The sequence below is a fragment of the Festucalex cinctus genome, chromosome 16 (assembly GCF_051991245.1).
Source record: "Festucalex cinctus isolate MCC-2025b chromosome 16, RoL_Fcin_1.0, whole genome shotgun sequence".
NCBI lineage: Eukaryota > Metazoa > Chordata > Actinopteri > Syngnathiformes > Syngnathidae > Festucalex > Festucalex cinctus.
In genome coordinates, this window is record NC_135426.1 from 17,383,153 (window position 1) to 17,396,445 (window position 13,293).

The 13,293-nt window shown below is 38.8% G+C and overlaps 3 protein-coding genes and 1 non-coding gene across 7 annotated transcripts; 1 reads left to right on the top strand and 3 right to left on the bottom strand.

The window, feature by feature from the left end:
* Positions 1-337: 337 nt before the first annotated feature.
* On the bottom strand, positions 338-6,286 carry ttll1 (tubulin tyrosine ligase-like family, member 1). Of its 3 annotated transcripts, none has more exons than XM_077499394.1 (10): positions 4,723-6,286; positions 4,521-4,644; positions 3,952-4,160; positions 3,697-3,877; positions 2,475-2,612; positions 2,287-2,395; positions 2,067-2,210; positions 1,891-1,977; positions 747-910; positions 338-612 (listed from the first exon to the last, which is right to left on the bottom strand). In XM_077499394.1, the coding sequence occupies exons 1-10, from the start codon at positions 4,748-4,750 to the stop codon at positions 492-494; spliced, it is 1,305 nt and encodes a 434-aa protein (XP_077355520.1). In that variant the 5' UTR covers positions 4,751-6,286; the 3' UTR covers positions 338-491. The 3 variants fall into 3 exon arrangements, with proteins under 3 accessions (XP_077355520.1, XP_077355521.1, XP_077355522.1); XM_077499395.1 differs by having other exon boundaries at positions 4,719-6,286; XM_077499396.1 differs by having other exon boundaries at positions 4,521-4,677; positions 4,719-6,286.
* On the bottom strand, positions 1,211-1,297 carry trnay-gua (transfer RNA tyrosine (anticodon GUA)). The gene is given in 2 exon segments: positions 1,211-1,246; positions 1,261-1,297. It is a non-coding gene; the product is annotated as a tRNA-Tyr (tRNA).
* On the top strand, positions 6,026-8,609 carry bik (BCL2 interacting killer). Its single transcript, XM_077499400.1, has 6 exons — positions 6,026-6,096; positions 6,195-6,223; positions 6,857-6,971; positions 7,914-8,006; positions 8,081-8,132; positions 8,210-8,609. Exons 3-6 carry the CDS (start codon positions 6,865-6,867, stop codon positions 8,303-8,305), a joined length of 348 nt encoding a protein of 115 aa, XP_077355526.1. The 5' UTR covers positions 6,026-6,096; positions 6,195-6,223; positions 6,857-6,864; the 3' UTR covers positions 8,306-8,609.
* Positions 6,618-13,217, bottom strand: mcat (malonyl CoA:ACP acyltransferase (mitochondrial)). Of its 2 annotated transcripts, XM_077499398.1 has the most exons (6): positions 13,194-13,217; positions 12,500-12,903; positions 11,728-11,815; positions 11,307-11,662; positions 9,706-9,996; positions 6,618-6,928 (listed from the first exon to the last, which is right to left on the bottom strand). In XM_077499398.1, the coding sequence occupies exons 2-5, from the start codon at positions 12,896-12,898 to the stop codon at positions 9,721-9,723; spliced, it is 1,119 nt and encodes a 372-aa protein (XP_077355524.1). In that variant the 5' UTR covers positions 12,899-12,903; positions 13,194-13,217; the 3' UTR covers positions 6,618-6,928; positions 9,706-9,720. The 2 variants fall into 2 exon arrangements, with proteins under 2 accessions (XP_077355524.1, XP_077355523.1); XM_077499397.1 differs by lacking the exon at positions 13,194-13,217 and having other exon boundaries at positions 12,500-13,050.
* Between the last annotated feature and the right edge of the window lie 76 nt (positions 13,218-13,293).

The following is a 13,293-nucleotide window of genomic DNA, read 5'->3' on the forward strand; positions in this document are numbered from 1 at the left end:
CTTCTTGCGTCTTATTAATGTGCAACTGGGCGATGGCCTCTACGAGTTATAACTTTACTTTGAAAGACTATCATTTAGAGAGGAAGGTCTGTCATGACGACAAATCCCTTTCAAAAGTAAAGCATAAAGTCTGAAATGTTGAAAGCTTGTATACATTTTTAACATTAACATATTTTTATGACGATATAGATACGCTAGCTATTGGGTATTTGAACAAATAACTGCACTTAACACTGACTAAACAAGCCAGTGTTATTTTTTTTTAAAGGGACATAACTTCAAAACCACGGAACATTTCCTTTTTCTTTCCCTTCTAAGGTAAAAAGACACAAAGGCATGTTGTATTAGAATTTTATAAAGCAGATAGTAGTGGGCAAATAAAATGACATTCGACAATAGTAGTAGAAGGCAAAATGAGGCACAATCCAAAATAAAACAAATAGAAAATTCATTTCTTTTGAGTCCATGATGAGTTATGTTGTTGAAAAGTGTCACTTCCAGGTGGCCGGGGCGGTGCGGATGGGGCCGCTGCCCTTGGCACCCTTTGACCCCAGCGGCTGACCCGAGCGGCTCCGCAGGTCAGCGTCGCTCTGCGCCTGCTCTTCATCATACCTACATACAGAGATAAAAAATAAATAAATCACCAACCCCATAATTAGAGTTCACTGGCAAATCAGTCCACACAGAACCATGGCGACCTCTAGTGGCAAAGACGTGTTCGTCATCTATAGCTACATTAAACTCACAGAAGTTCATAGTTCCCCAGGGCGTCTCTCGGCGGGCTTCGGTTCCAGCGGCTGTCCGGCATCTCGCCATTGGGCGTGACGATATTGAGGGTGTCGTTGATGAGGTTGTACTTGAGGATGCGGTCGTTGGCCGTGCTAGACGTCAGCGAGGGCGACGCATTGACCTGGAGACACATTTGAATTTGAATTTAAATATAATTTTTAGTGTACTACAGCACACTAACACCAATCAAAATAGATTGAATTGATACCTGTGTGCCATCGATGGCACTAGCGCGTTCTCCACCGTTAGCACACAAACACAATGTACGTGATCATAAAGAGATCTGCCTTGGGGACATTTCAAAGAACACGTCACTGTGTTCTCTATTGAAACAATTAATGAAGAAAGGCCTTTTATTTTTCCCGGCAATGGGACAAGAAAAGAGTACTGTAAAAGAATACAAGAAAAAAAAAATTGACCCTCCTTCGAGCCGGATTCGAACCAGCGACCTAAGGATTCCCATGTTTGCCACTACAGTCCTCCGCTCTACCAACTGAGCTATCGAAGGGGATACTACACATGGGTATATTATGGTTTATATATATTACAAAAACGGTCAATCTTATCCAAAACTATCGTAACGCTTTGATATCAACATGAAAGCTTATATCACCCGTAAGCAAGCTAAGATCATTTCAGTGAAGCTAACCGACACAAAAGTGTCCGTAAAAATAGATTTGCCTCGCTTAGCTGAGCTTGCTAACTCATTAGCATCGAGTCTACGCAAACAAAACGTACTTAAAGGGGACGTGTACGTATTATGTACGTAATTTCTTTACTATTTTATTTGTAATTTATTATTATTATTATTATTGTTACCCCCTAGCGTTTCTTGTGTTTTTTTCTGTTTTTATTTCTTTTTGTTTTATTTGATGTTCATAGTTGAATGGTACTGGTTTGATGTACTTGATTGATTGTAAATGGAATGTATTGAATAAAGTAAAACAAAGTTGTTGTTTTTTTTTTGGGGGGGGGGGGGGGTGATTTGGTTTGAACTCTTTGTTGTTTCTAGTTATATATGTGAAAATTGCCACAAGAATAAAATTATCTTACTAATTCAATAAGTTACTTTTGTCAATGTTTTATTTTTTACTGACCCACCTCGATGAGCCATGGCTTGAGCTTGTCATCGATGATGATGTCATAACCATAACACTCAAAACAATGTTTGTCATTGTTCATCACCGGCTGGGGGGGAAAAAAGTGCACAGAAAAGATGAATGGGGGGAAGTTTAGGTTGTTGTTTTTTTAAGTTCCACATTAAGACACACACTTACAGCCACAGCCTTCAAAGACTGCACCACAATCCAGTGGATCTGATCAAAGAGGCGACTGGTCACCTCCTCTCCTCTGGTGCTCTCCAGGTACAGCCGCAGATTACTTACCGTCCACTTGCCGCCGTGGACGTGGTTGTAGTCGTCCTGGGTGGACGGACAACAGTGGAATAACACATTGGCCTATTCAGAATTAATTGGATCAAATATATCCAAGCCTTACTCCATGTTTCTGGATGGCCACATTGGTGAGGTGCACAAACATGTTGTCCAACTCGCTTGTACTCGGCGTGTACTTCACCGTGCAGAACCGACAGAATCCCAACTTGTACCTGACAATAATCACCACAAATATCCATAAGATGAATAGAATTATTGTAAATAATATGCCTAAGGTGGCTGGAATCTTACATGTAGCATTTGAGCGGCCGATACGTGGTGACCAGCACGTAGAGTCGCAGGTCAAACTTTTTCCCACCGATCAGAAGAGGATTGTCAATATACAGAGAGATGACATAGGCCTCCTTGCCACTAGAGGCCGCCATGAACCTGCACCAAGAACTTGGAATTTAGTGCTGGTGCAAGTTGCAACCTCCGAGCTTATAGCTCCCCTGTTCGCGGCAATACTGTCTATGGTATAAAAAAATAATAATAAATAAATTAAAAAACAAAAGACTGTCTATGGTCAGCCAATTAGATCGATTTCATTCCATTGTCATTAGCCAATCAAACTGCCTCCTCGTTCCATTGTCAATAATAGCCAATCAAACTGTCTCCTCGTTCTATTGTCATTAGCCAACCAAAATGCTTTCTTTCCATTGTGCTCCATTATCGTTCGCCAATCAAAGGCGTTAGCCACTGGGCGGCCATCTTACCCCTCCCATCTCGCGAGCAGGCTACTACCTGCCCATTGAAACGACGTTGATTTTTTTTTCCAAATGGTATGGTTGACGTTGAATCAATGTTGTAAATACCGATGACACCGGACAGTAACATTGAAACAACATAGTTCAATGGTATGTCAGGCGATGGTTGGGTTAACATTATTTTATAGCTCATGGACTCATGGCGACGAAGCAAAGCAAACGTAATGTTAAAACTAAATTAAATACTGTACATTTAAAATGTTCTACGTTTAATAAGTTGTTAATACGTTTTGCATGATGAATACCTTGCATTGCACATATTAAAAATAAAAAAAAAACCCATTATATTTCTGTTATTTGAAAGTATAAACTGTGGTTTTGATACTAATACATAGATTGCTGTTCCCCAACTTTTGCTCAATTGGTAGAGTGGAGGATTGTAGTGGCTAATGCAGAAATCTTTAGGTTGCTGGTTCAAATCCGGCTTGAAGGAAACATTTTTTTTTAAGCAACATTTCCACTAAAGACAAATTGATGCCTACTACCTTTCGCCATCAAGAAAAAAATGTGTAGTCACTGTAATTAACTTATTTTGTAGACCTTAAAATGTGTATTGAAGAATTAACTGGGATCATCTTTGGACTAAGTTGCTAACCAAAACAGCAGCACCGACACAACCATTTTCAATGAGGCTCTCCAGTGTACGTTTGGTGCCTGCAATGTTGTGTTATGTATTAGATGGCTAGTATTCATTTTCTGTGACGTACGTGGATGTGCGGCTGTCCCGTGACCACTTTTTGATCTGGGACAGTTTGTTGATGAGAAAGATGCCTTTGCCCTGCGCCTTCCCGCACGGCTTCATGATCCACGTGCTGGACGGGTTTTTGCGGAACTCCTCCACAAAGAGATTATAATCTGCTGGAAGCATGAATGTCACCGGGACGAAATCTAAGACACAAAACAATGGAGTAAATAAAGCAGCTGATGACTGCTGTTAGTCATCTCGTGTGTACACGTCTTACCGAGATAGATGTACTTCCCGTTATCGTCCTTCTCGGCCAGCGGGCTGCTTTCTTTCTCCAGCTCTTTGCGGTAGCGCTTAATGTTCTTGATCATCAGATCTTTCCTGGTCAGCTCGTAATGGTTGGGGAAGTGGTTGACCATCTGCTCGTCGATCAGACGGTAGCCCGTGTCCACGCTGAACACGTTGCGGATGGTCTGGATGCTCATCCTGTCATGTAAGACACATTTTGTTACCGAACGATGTTCGCTATAAATGCCATCCGTTACAGAGATAATAGTAGTATATCTATATTATAATTTTTGTAAGAATAAAATTTACTAGCCAACATCATATTCACACACTGAAACCACATCGCCTCTGCTGGTTTCAAGCAAGTACTACACCGTACCTTCCACTGCTTCAATACTTTATCAATTAATTTCCCACAATTAATTAATCTTAATCTATTGTCATGTTATGCCCACGCGTAAATATTATGCCCTTCTTATGCAGTTAAATTAGTTATCTGAACAATGGGGATAACACAGAGATGTTCAACTAGAAGCACATTGATAAATTATTAATTACCAGTAAAAATTCCAGTCGTCATTTTCTGTCACTTGAATCCAGTCCCTCTTCTCAAAGTTATTGATGAGCACTGACTTCTCAATATCTGTCACCCACCTAACCTTACCGGCCATGTTGCCTCCCACTGCAAGAACGTGTGAGAAAACAGGACAATTTACTATCAATATTAATAATTCATAATACTCGAGCATTTCTCACCAACGGATCAACGTGAGCAAACAGCCAGTCATCAGTGGTGCTCTCTCTGACTAGCAGGATGCTGCATCCTCCTTCCCGGACACCGCCCTCCCTCCTACCCGTCCCTGGTGCACCCTCACCGGCCTGACATCAGCTCAGGTCTCCGTCTCTCGGAAGCTCTGGTTAGCGGAATAGAAGCGACTCCATAACGATAGCAAGTTAGCGTCCGAAGCAGCAACTTATCGATCCGGGTGACGCGATGAGGAGGGAGTGACGACATATATTGCTCTTCATAATAAAATCAAGCCTCAATGTTAGTAATGTTAAAAAATAAATAAATAAATATTTTTGTCGGCTGACTATAAGCGAAGTCAAGAGAAACGAAAGTGGATTAAGGGCGGGATGTTTTTATCAGGATAACCTAGCAACCAAGGTGCAATGACAAACACTATCTCAGTTCACCTGCAGATGGCAGTATAAAAATTCTAGTTCAGACCCGGGTCTGGTCTAGTTTAGAACGAAAACCTGTCCATAATAATGTTTTACAAATATTTTAGAAGCATACAAGTCCACATTAAAATGTAAATCAATGACATTTTGAGCATTTAACTATATATATATTATTTTGTCGTCGAAAATACAAGACAGGAATGGTACTTCCGGTCTTCTTAAGCAACAAGAAAATGTAAATACTGTACATTTTCATTACATTATTCGATAGTAGAATATTAATTGTAATTACAGCACTGCAATTCCAGTTTTTACTTCATTTTTAATAAATAAGCGGTGAAAATAGGTGAGTTCCGGGGTTGTCAGATGGGTAATCTACCTAGCAACTGCAACGCTCCCTCAAATGTACAATTTTAAATAAATAATAATAATAATAATAATAATAATAATAATAAAATCACACTAGTAGTAACCTACTAAATTTACTCAGAAAATATTGGTGTTTTAATCAGTTTATTTCCCTAAGCATGCGTTGAACGGAGTACAGTAGACTACAACGCTGGCGTATCATATTAACTAAAACACTACCTCCGATCTTCCACTAGAGGATGGTGTTGTAACATGGAAAACAAACAAACAAACAAATAAACAAACGAACAAACATCCAGGTAGTTTAAGTTACTTCCATGCAGAATTAAAAATAAATTATAGTTTAAAGTTTACATTTCTAATATGTAAAATCGCACCTTCGGAAATTTACTTTGTTAAGGCTGATTCATGTGCATTTTAAATTGAGTTAGAATAATATATAATGAACCGAGTGTGATTACTTGTACTGTACTTCAAAAACAATTACTGTATTTCCCTCCCTCCTCATGAAGCGGTAAAGGCGTGGCCAGACGAGGTTGGTGGCAGTTACCCGACAGCGACGAGATTAAAGGACGCTGCTGTAAGTACATGGGAAATAATACCTACAAAATATATATATATATATATATATATATATGTTTATATACATTTGTAATCATGTTATTGTTTTTCTTACAGGGCGGCGTCCATTTTAATCTACTGACACGGTATGTTTACTCTTGTTTTTACGCTTAAGTATGTGCACTCTCTTGATTTCAAAAAGGGCTAATCTATCATAAAATTGTTTTTAAGTACTTTTCATAAGGCTCGTAGTGTCAAGTGTGTGTGTGATCTTGAAGATGACCTTTGTTCTGCACATGAGCGATGACTTCATCTCTTTGTTGTGACAATAGGCCCAGTTCAGATGACTCGTTTTACACCACATTATTTTGAGGTTGTTATAATAGCAGTAAAATGATTAAAAAACAACATGTATTGATGTTTGTACAGCAGTACATGAGCAGCAGTTGAATTATGGAAATGGACAAATTTGCATCAACAGACAGGAAGTGCTTGAAGAGCAGGTGCATGTACATCAAATAATTACCATTGCACCTGATCAAACATATTAAAAAACACATTTCTTTATTAAATATTAAAAATCATATAGTGTTGAGTGGCGTAAAGGTGTGCACATGACCTACAAAAGTTGAGCCAACGCATGATGTCACCTTTCTCGACGAGCCTGTTTGGTTAGGACGGCTGATAACAACACCGCCACCCTTGGTGTTGACACAGCCTGTTTGTGAACGTTACACGCGCGCACGAGACTGTACTTTGCATATTTGGCGTCTGTGCAGAGAACAACATGGTGGAGCAAACACGACAGCCAAGACGCGCCGTCGTCGCCTCGTCGACCTCCCAGGCAGGACCTGGTGATGACATCACGGCCCACCTGTTAGATGGCACCTTCAGGTTTTTAAACACAACACAGTTGAAGGGACAAAAGTAATTGGACGTCTCTTGATGAAGTTCAAATTTTGGGGGGGACCATGAGAGGAAAGCCCCCCCCCCAAAAAAACAAAACAAAACAAAAAAACAACAACCAAAAAAAATGGGATGAGCTTGAATTTCCTTTGTCGACGATCCAGTAGTTTTGTCCATGCAGTGTGTATGTGACTGGTCAAAACATACATTTAGAGGGAAATATTTTTGAGATTAAAATGTGATGTAAATGACTTGATACAATCACATTAAAAGCATTTTTTTTTGTGCTGTATAAAATAATTGGCAAGATGAATCTAAGTTGTCAAAAAAAAAAATCAATTTATTTAATTAATCAAATAACTATTTTTTTATTTTTTTTTTATTTCAAAAACAATAATCCAGTCAATAAACCATTCAATGTAATTTTATAATTTCGTCTGATTTAAAAAAAAAAAATCTCAGTCAAATCATTTTATTTAAAATATATTTAATCAAATTAGTTAATAATTTTTATTTTATTATTTTCAAATAATATTTTTACCTGGGAAAAAAAAGTCAACGAAGCATTTCATTTATTTGAATGTTATCTAATATTTAAAATGAAATCAAATGTATATTAAATCATTGATATTTTTGTCTAACCCTTAAAAAGATTTAAATAAAAAAAAAACACCTCCATGTAAATTAATTTAATTATATTTATTAAAAAAAAAATAAATCTAAAAAGTCAAACATTGAATTACCTATTCTTCCATTCAATTCCACTTGTTTTGTGTAGGTGTCCCAATACATTTGTCTCGGTATTGTACATGGGAGAAAGGGTTTTGTTAGTAAATTATTAGTTATCATCATCATCATTGATTAAACAGGTTTCAGACCCTCTTTCATCAATATTTTTCAAAAATGCTCATTTGTGTTGTTGCACTGCAGGAGGAGGAGCCGGTCCACGCAGTCGGTGGGTCGCCAGCTGGCCAACATCGGGGACCAGCTGAACCGGAATCGAACCCAGAACCCGCGGGTCCGGTAAATCACCACACAGCGACGTCACACCCTGAATTGTGTTAACTACAGACTTAAGTTTTGCTGTTGTTGCGTAGGGAAGTGCGGCATCCATTATGGGGCTTGCGGATTGAGAGCAGGGCATTCTGGGTAATCTCCAATTCCAATTCCATGTTTTTTTTTTGTGTTGGATTATGCCGTCTAAAAATGTGTTTTTATGCTCCCAGTTGTCCACCCTTAAACCGGGAAGTTGCAGCGACTTCACGGGCGGAGCGCTTCTGACGGTGGCTCTTTTGCTTCTGGGTTGGAAGAACAGGCCTTAAGCAGGACTTTTGGCCACAAAATATGGAAAATGATTGCTTGTTTTGAGATTTTTTTGCTGTTTACTTTCAGAATAATTTGATACCGATTTGACAAACACAGTAATAAAAATTGTTTTTCTACTGTTTCTATCAGCTTTTAGCTTCTATTTATATACGTATATCTAAACCGATAAGATATGTAGCATTTTTTTTTTTTTTTTAAAGTGTTGTTCAAAAATATTGGGACGCTGGACTGTCTTTCCTTACAAAATGAAGGGAGCTGGACTTTCTGTTTTTCACCAAATAAAAATCGCTTGACTGCAAATTTGAAAGTCTCTTTATTAAAGTAGCACTAAGGAACTTTTCAACCTTAATAAAATCTTTTCATAACTCTTCTGTTGAAACAATACGCTACCTTTGCCTGAGATGGTCTATTATTTTTACCGGTACTAAGCAACTTTGAGGAGGATGGTAGGAACACTGCCACACAAAAAAAATACAAATGTGTTGAAATACGTGACTTCCCACATTACCCATTCGTAACAAAGACGGAAGTCAATTTGAATATCAACGCATGATTACTGCTTTCCTGGCAGAAGCTGCAAAACAACTGAAACATTTTGTCTGAGGAGACAAAAAAAAAAAAAAAAAAAAAAAGAAAGAAAAAAGGGAAGCTACCCGGATAAAAACACAAGTCAAGGAGCAACATTGGCCCGACTTTCACTCACTGGTGTGAGCTCAAAAACGACAATGAGGACAAGCGCTCATGGGAAATATTATCTTCCTTCAAGCATAACATTACCGCTTTTGTCCGTATGGTGCCGCCATAATCAACGTAAACTGAAAGTTTCTTAGTGTTGCTTTAAAGCAGAAGTCAACCCATTTTTTTTTTTTTACTTGACAATAATTTGTTCAATGCAGTCCCACTAGTCTAAATATGGTATTCTTATGGTTAATATTGCGTTGGTTAGTGGAATATGAGTTAAGCAGCAAAATCCAGCAGTCTTTATTCATCCCATGGGGCGGCCATTTTGCTACTTGCTGTTGGCTGAAGATGACATTAATGTTGCTCAGGGCTCAGGTAACCAATCACAGCGCAGCTTCAGAAAACAGGTGAGCTGTGATTGGTCGTTGCCTGAGCAACTGTGATGTCATCTTCAGTCGACAGCAAGTGGCAAAATGGCCGCCCCCGAAGATGGATAAAAACGGCTGGACTTAGCTTCATAACTCTTATTCCACAAATGTAATATTAATCAGAATGTCATTTTTAGACGTGTGGGGTCATATATAACATTATTGTCAAGAAATGTTTAAGGTTGACTTCCACTTAAAAAAAGAAAAAAAAGTCACTTTAGTTTGCTCATCTATTAATCCAGCGATGTATGGTGACAGGTACAATTTATTTATTTTTTAATTCCCACCTTGGAAGTTCTGCGTCACTCTTCCTCACCATCGGCCGGGTCGACGTGCGCGTAACCGTCGAAGGCCTTGCGGTTGCATCGCTGCAGCGTGGCGCCCAGCTGGCTCCCGGGCCCGACCTCGTAGACGCGCGGGAAGCGCTCGCCGCGGGCCCGCTCGAACATCTCGTGCAGCGTCTGCTCCCACTTGACGGGTGCCGTCAGCTGACGAGCCAGCTGGCGCCGCACGTGGACCGCGCTCATGTAGCGCTTGCCGTCCACGTTGGAGTACACGTTGATCTCGGGGCGACGCACCTACGCAAAATAGACGGCGAGGTTTAGCGTGAGCCAAACAAACGAGAACCTGCACTGAGGAGTGAACATTCATCAGTGAGTCAACTTCCAAAATCTACATGCTTAATTGCTAAAAGAGAATGAAAACAACAAACTACAATATTATTATAGGATATATACTTGCATTTATGGAAATGTGTGAACATGTTAATATTTTTTTCCCATATTGTATTCTATTTCATTTATTTAATTGAGTCAAGGAGGAGCTGGATGTACACAGGATAGTGTCATGAGTGTACAGATTTATAGTGGAATTATGTACAGCATGTGCAATGTTATTAACCTATTAAACTGTATACGACCTAATATGGATCCCTGAGGAACCCCTTTGGTTAAGGGAAGGGGATCGGGGTCTCCTGAGTCAAAAGACTCAGATTTCATTGCTCAAATGAGTCAATAAATGTTTAGATATTATTGAATAGATTTTTCTGGTTAAAAATAATATTTTGATGTGGGAATTTAATTGAATGTATTTTTATCTGTAGGATATTTTAATGATTTATTTCCTAAAATGCGCCACTAAATAATTTCATTTATTTTTCTGATTTGTAGACAATTGTAATAATCTAATGAGAAAATTCATTTAATATTTTAAAAAATAACCAATGACTGAGTAAATTATTTGAACTGAATATTTTAGTGAGTTTTTAAAGTGATTTCATGGTTCAATTGAACGTAAAAAAAATGTTGATCCAAATTTTATTTACCAGTACTTTCTCCAGTCCTCATTTTGACTTCTGCAAATGCTACATAAGTATCACCTATTATTCTTATTAGTAATTTTATGTTTTTAATGAGTGCAATTTCACACACACAAAAAACTATGTACTAGTGATAGACCAATATGTATTTTTCAGGGACGATACCGATTACTTGTAGACAAGGAGGCCAACAACCGTTATTTTTGTGCAGTAAAAAAAAAAAAAATATTATACAAAAAAAAAAAAAAAAGCGTGTTTGCTAAAACAACTTTTATAATTTTCAACATGTTTGTTTTTTATTTAAAATACAGCAAATAGACAACTTTGTTTTAAAATTCTAACAAAAAAAGTAAACTTGAGAACAGCAAATTTTGGGTTCTCATCAGAGTTCGTCAAAGGTTTCAAAAGAGGTTCTCAAACAGTGAAACTTTGTCAGAACATGGTCAATATTTCTTTGTGACAAGAAAACCTGTTTGTGACAGATAATCAGCCCGGTTGATAATCGGTCTATCCCTACTATGTAACCCTCACAACCTCCTTGGCAAAGGTAATAGTTAGTTGAGTTCTCACCTCCACCTGTCGCAGAACATCTCTGAGGGGCTCGACGGCGGTGCTCATCAGATCCGTGTGGAAGGCGCCGCTGACGGCCAGCATTTTGGTCCTGAGGAGGTGGAGCCGCTTGGCGTTTTGCTGCAGGAAGTCGAGCGCCTGCCGGTGTCCTGCGATCACCCTGCCGTCGGGGAAGAGGTAGGTGGCCACGGTACACACGGGCTCCTCTACGCCCAAACCGCGGCAGTGCTCTTTGGCCAGCAGACAGGTGTGCTTGTACTGCGCCTGAGCTTTGCCCACCACTGACAGCATCCCGCTCGGCGCCAGTTCCGATGCCCGCTGCATGGCCTCGGCGCGCACCTTCACCGCATACAGAGCTAAAGAAGAAAAAAAAAAAGGTAGGGATTGGACGCCGACGATGAGGATGCAGATGTGCGTTTACCTTCAGCAAAGCTCATGGCGCCAGAAAAGACGAGCGCAGCAAACTCCCCCACGCTGAAGCCGGCAGCGGCGACACACGTCTCGATAGCCTGACAAAGATGCAACAAAATCATAATTAAACATGCTACATTCTATGAATATATTAATTCTATGTCCAATATATACTAGAATCAATATTACATCATTTAATTCAATGTATTATTTGCTGGATTAAATTTTTGATTACATTCTTTAATCAAATAAGCCAAATAAATTACATTACATAATTTGATTTTTTTAACCTTTTTTTATATGATTAAAAAAATCATTAATTTTTTTTTATTTTTTTTTTTACCTAATTTAATTTTTAAGAATTGCATAAAACAAATAAGTACAATAAATGTAACTATTTTTTCACGATGTTTAAATGTGATTAATTAGAGTATATTTTTTGGTTGTATTTTATTTTTTACCTGATTTGTATTATTAATTTCATTACTGCAATCAAAAAGAATAAATTTGTTTTGCCCATATCTGTACGGTATTTAAACAATTATATATTTTTTGCCAAGATGCATTTGTATTACATTATATCCTACTATTGTTGTTTACTACTACATAGCAAGTTAGAAAAACAACTAGCCAAAAAAAAAACATTATAGTGAAATATAGAGGAATAGAGAAGCTAAATGAAGAGATTTTGCGTTTTAGAGGTACAACTAAATTAAGATTATTGTGGATGTAGTTTTGAATTTGCCTTTTAACATAAATATAATATGACGTGAAGTGTTTACTTTGGGGTTTTGGTGGTTGAGCTTCTCCACGGCCGCCAAGGAGGTGACGAACACCGCCGGCTGGCAGTGAACCGTCTTGGCGAGCTCCTCCTCGGGACCGTTCAGACACAATGACAGCAGGTCGTAGCCGAGGATCTTCCTGGCCGCCTCGAACATGTCTCCGACGTTTGGGTACCGCAAAAGCCCGCGACCCATGCCCACAAACTGGCTGCCCTGGCCGGGGAAGAGGAACACGCAGCGATCGCTGGGGTCCTTCCAGGGTCTCGGCTCGACGGGGGTCTCAGCCGGTGAAGGTGGTGACTGTGTGTCATTCCCGGGCTGGATGGTGGACAGCGTCCTGCACTGGGAGAGCCGCTGTCTGACTTTGCGAACGGAGGATGCAGTCAGCCACGCCGACATTATCTCTAACACAGATGTAAAAAAAATATATGTCTTTATTAACAAAATACTACATTTAGTAAGTAAATAACGCGAGTTATTGGCTCGGCATGTCTCGCTATGGAGGCTGCCATGTTTGAATTTGTCACCCTCGGTTACATTGGAGGAAGAAGAAGAAGAAAAAAAAAAGTTACATTGTTTACTTCCGGGTGGCTAATTTATTAAAAAATAAAAAATAAAAGAAAGAAATAAAATTACAAATACTTTGTTCAAAACAACAGTTTAAAAAATAAATAAATAAAACAATGCTTCTTACTGAGAGAGCTGTAATTGAAACTATTTCACCAAAGCACACTCGCCACTCTCATTTTCGTTACCAAAAAAAAACAACAAAAAAATCTAAATTACTGTTTGCT

Excerpts from the sequence above, each read along its gene's own strand:
- ttll1 (XM_077499394.1), bottom strand. The coding sequence starts at position 4,750 with ATGACTGGCTGTTTGCTCACGTTGATCC. Across the intron at positions 2,396-2,474 it reads CGGCCGCTCAAATGCTACAT|GTACAAGTTGGGATTCTGTC; the intron begins GTAAGATTCCAG and ends GATTATTGTCAG. Across the intron at positions 613-746 it reads CTGGGGAACTATGAACTTCT|GTATGATGAAGAGCAGGCGC; the intron begins GTGAGTTTAATG and ends CTCTGTATGTAG.
- bik (XM_077499400.1), top strand. The coding sequence starts at position 6,865 with ATGGTGGAGCAAACACGACAGCCAAGACGCGCCGTCGTCGCCTCGTCG. Across the intron at positions 6,972-7,913 it reads CTGTTAGATGGCACCTTCAG|GAGGAGGAGCCGGTCCACGC; the intron begins GTTTTTAAACAC and ends GTTGCACTGCAG. Across the intron at positions 8,007-8,080 it reads ACCCAGAACCCGCGGGTCCG|GGAAGTGCGGCATCCATTAT; the intron begins GTAAATCACCAC and ends GTTGTTGCGTAG.
- mcat (XM_077499398.1), bottom strand. The coding sequence starts at position 12,898 with ATGTCGGCGTGGCTGACTGCATCCTCCGTTCGCAAAGTCAGACAGCGG. Across the intron at positions 11,816-12,499 it reads TCAACCACCAAAACCCCAAA|GCTATCGAGACGTGTGTCGC; the intron begins GTAAACACTTCA and ends CATCTTTGTCAG. Across the intron at positions 11,663-11,727 it reads CGCCATGAGCTTTGCTGAAG|CTCTGTATGCGGTGAAGGTG; the intron begins GTAAACGCACAT and ends TTTCTTCTTTAG.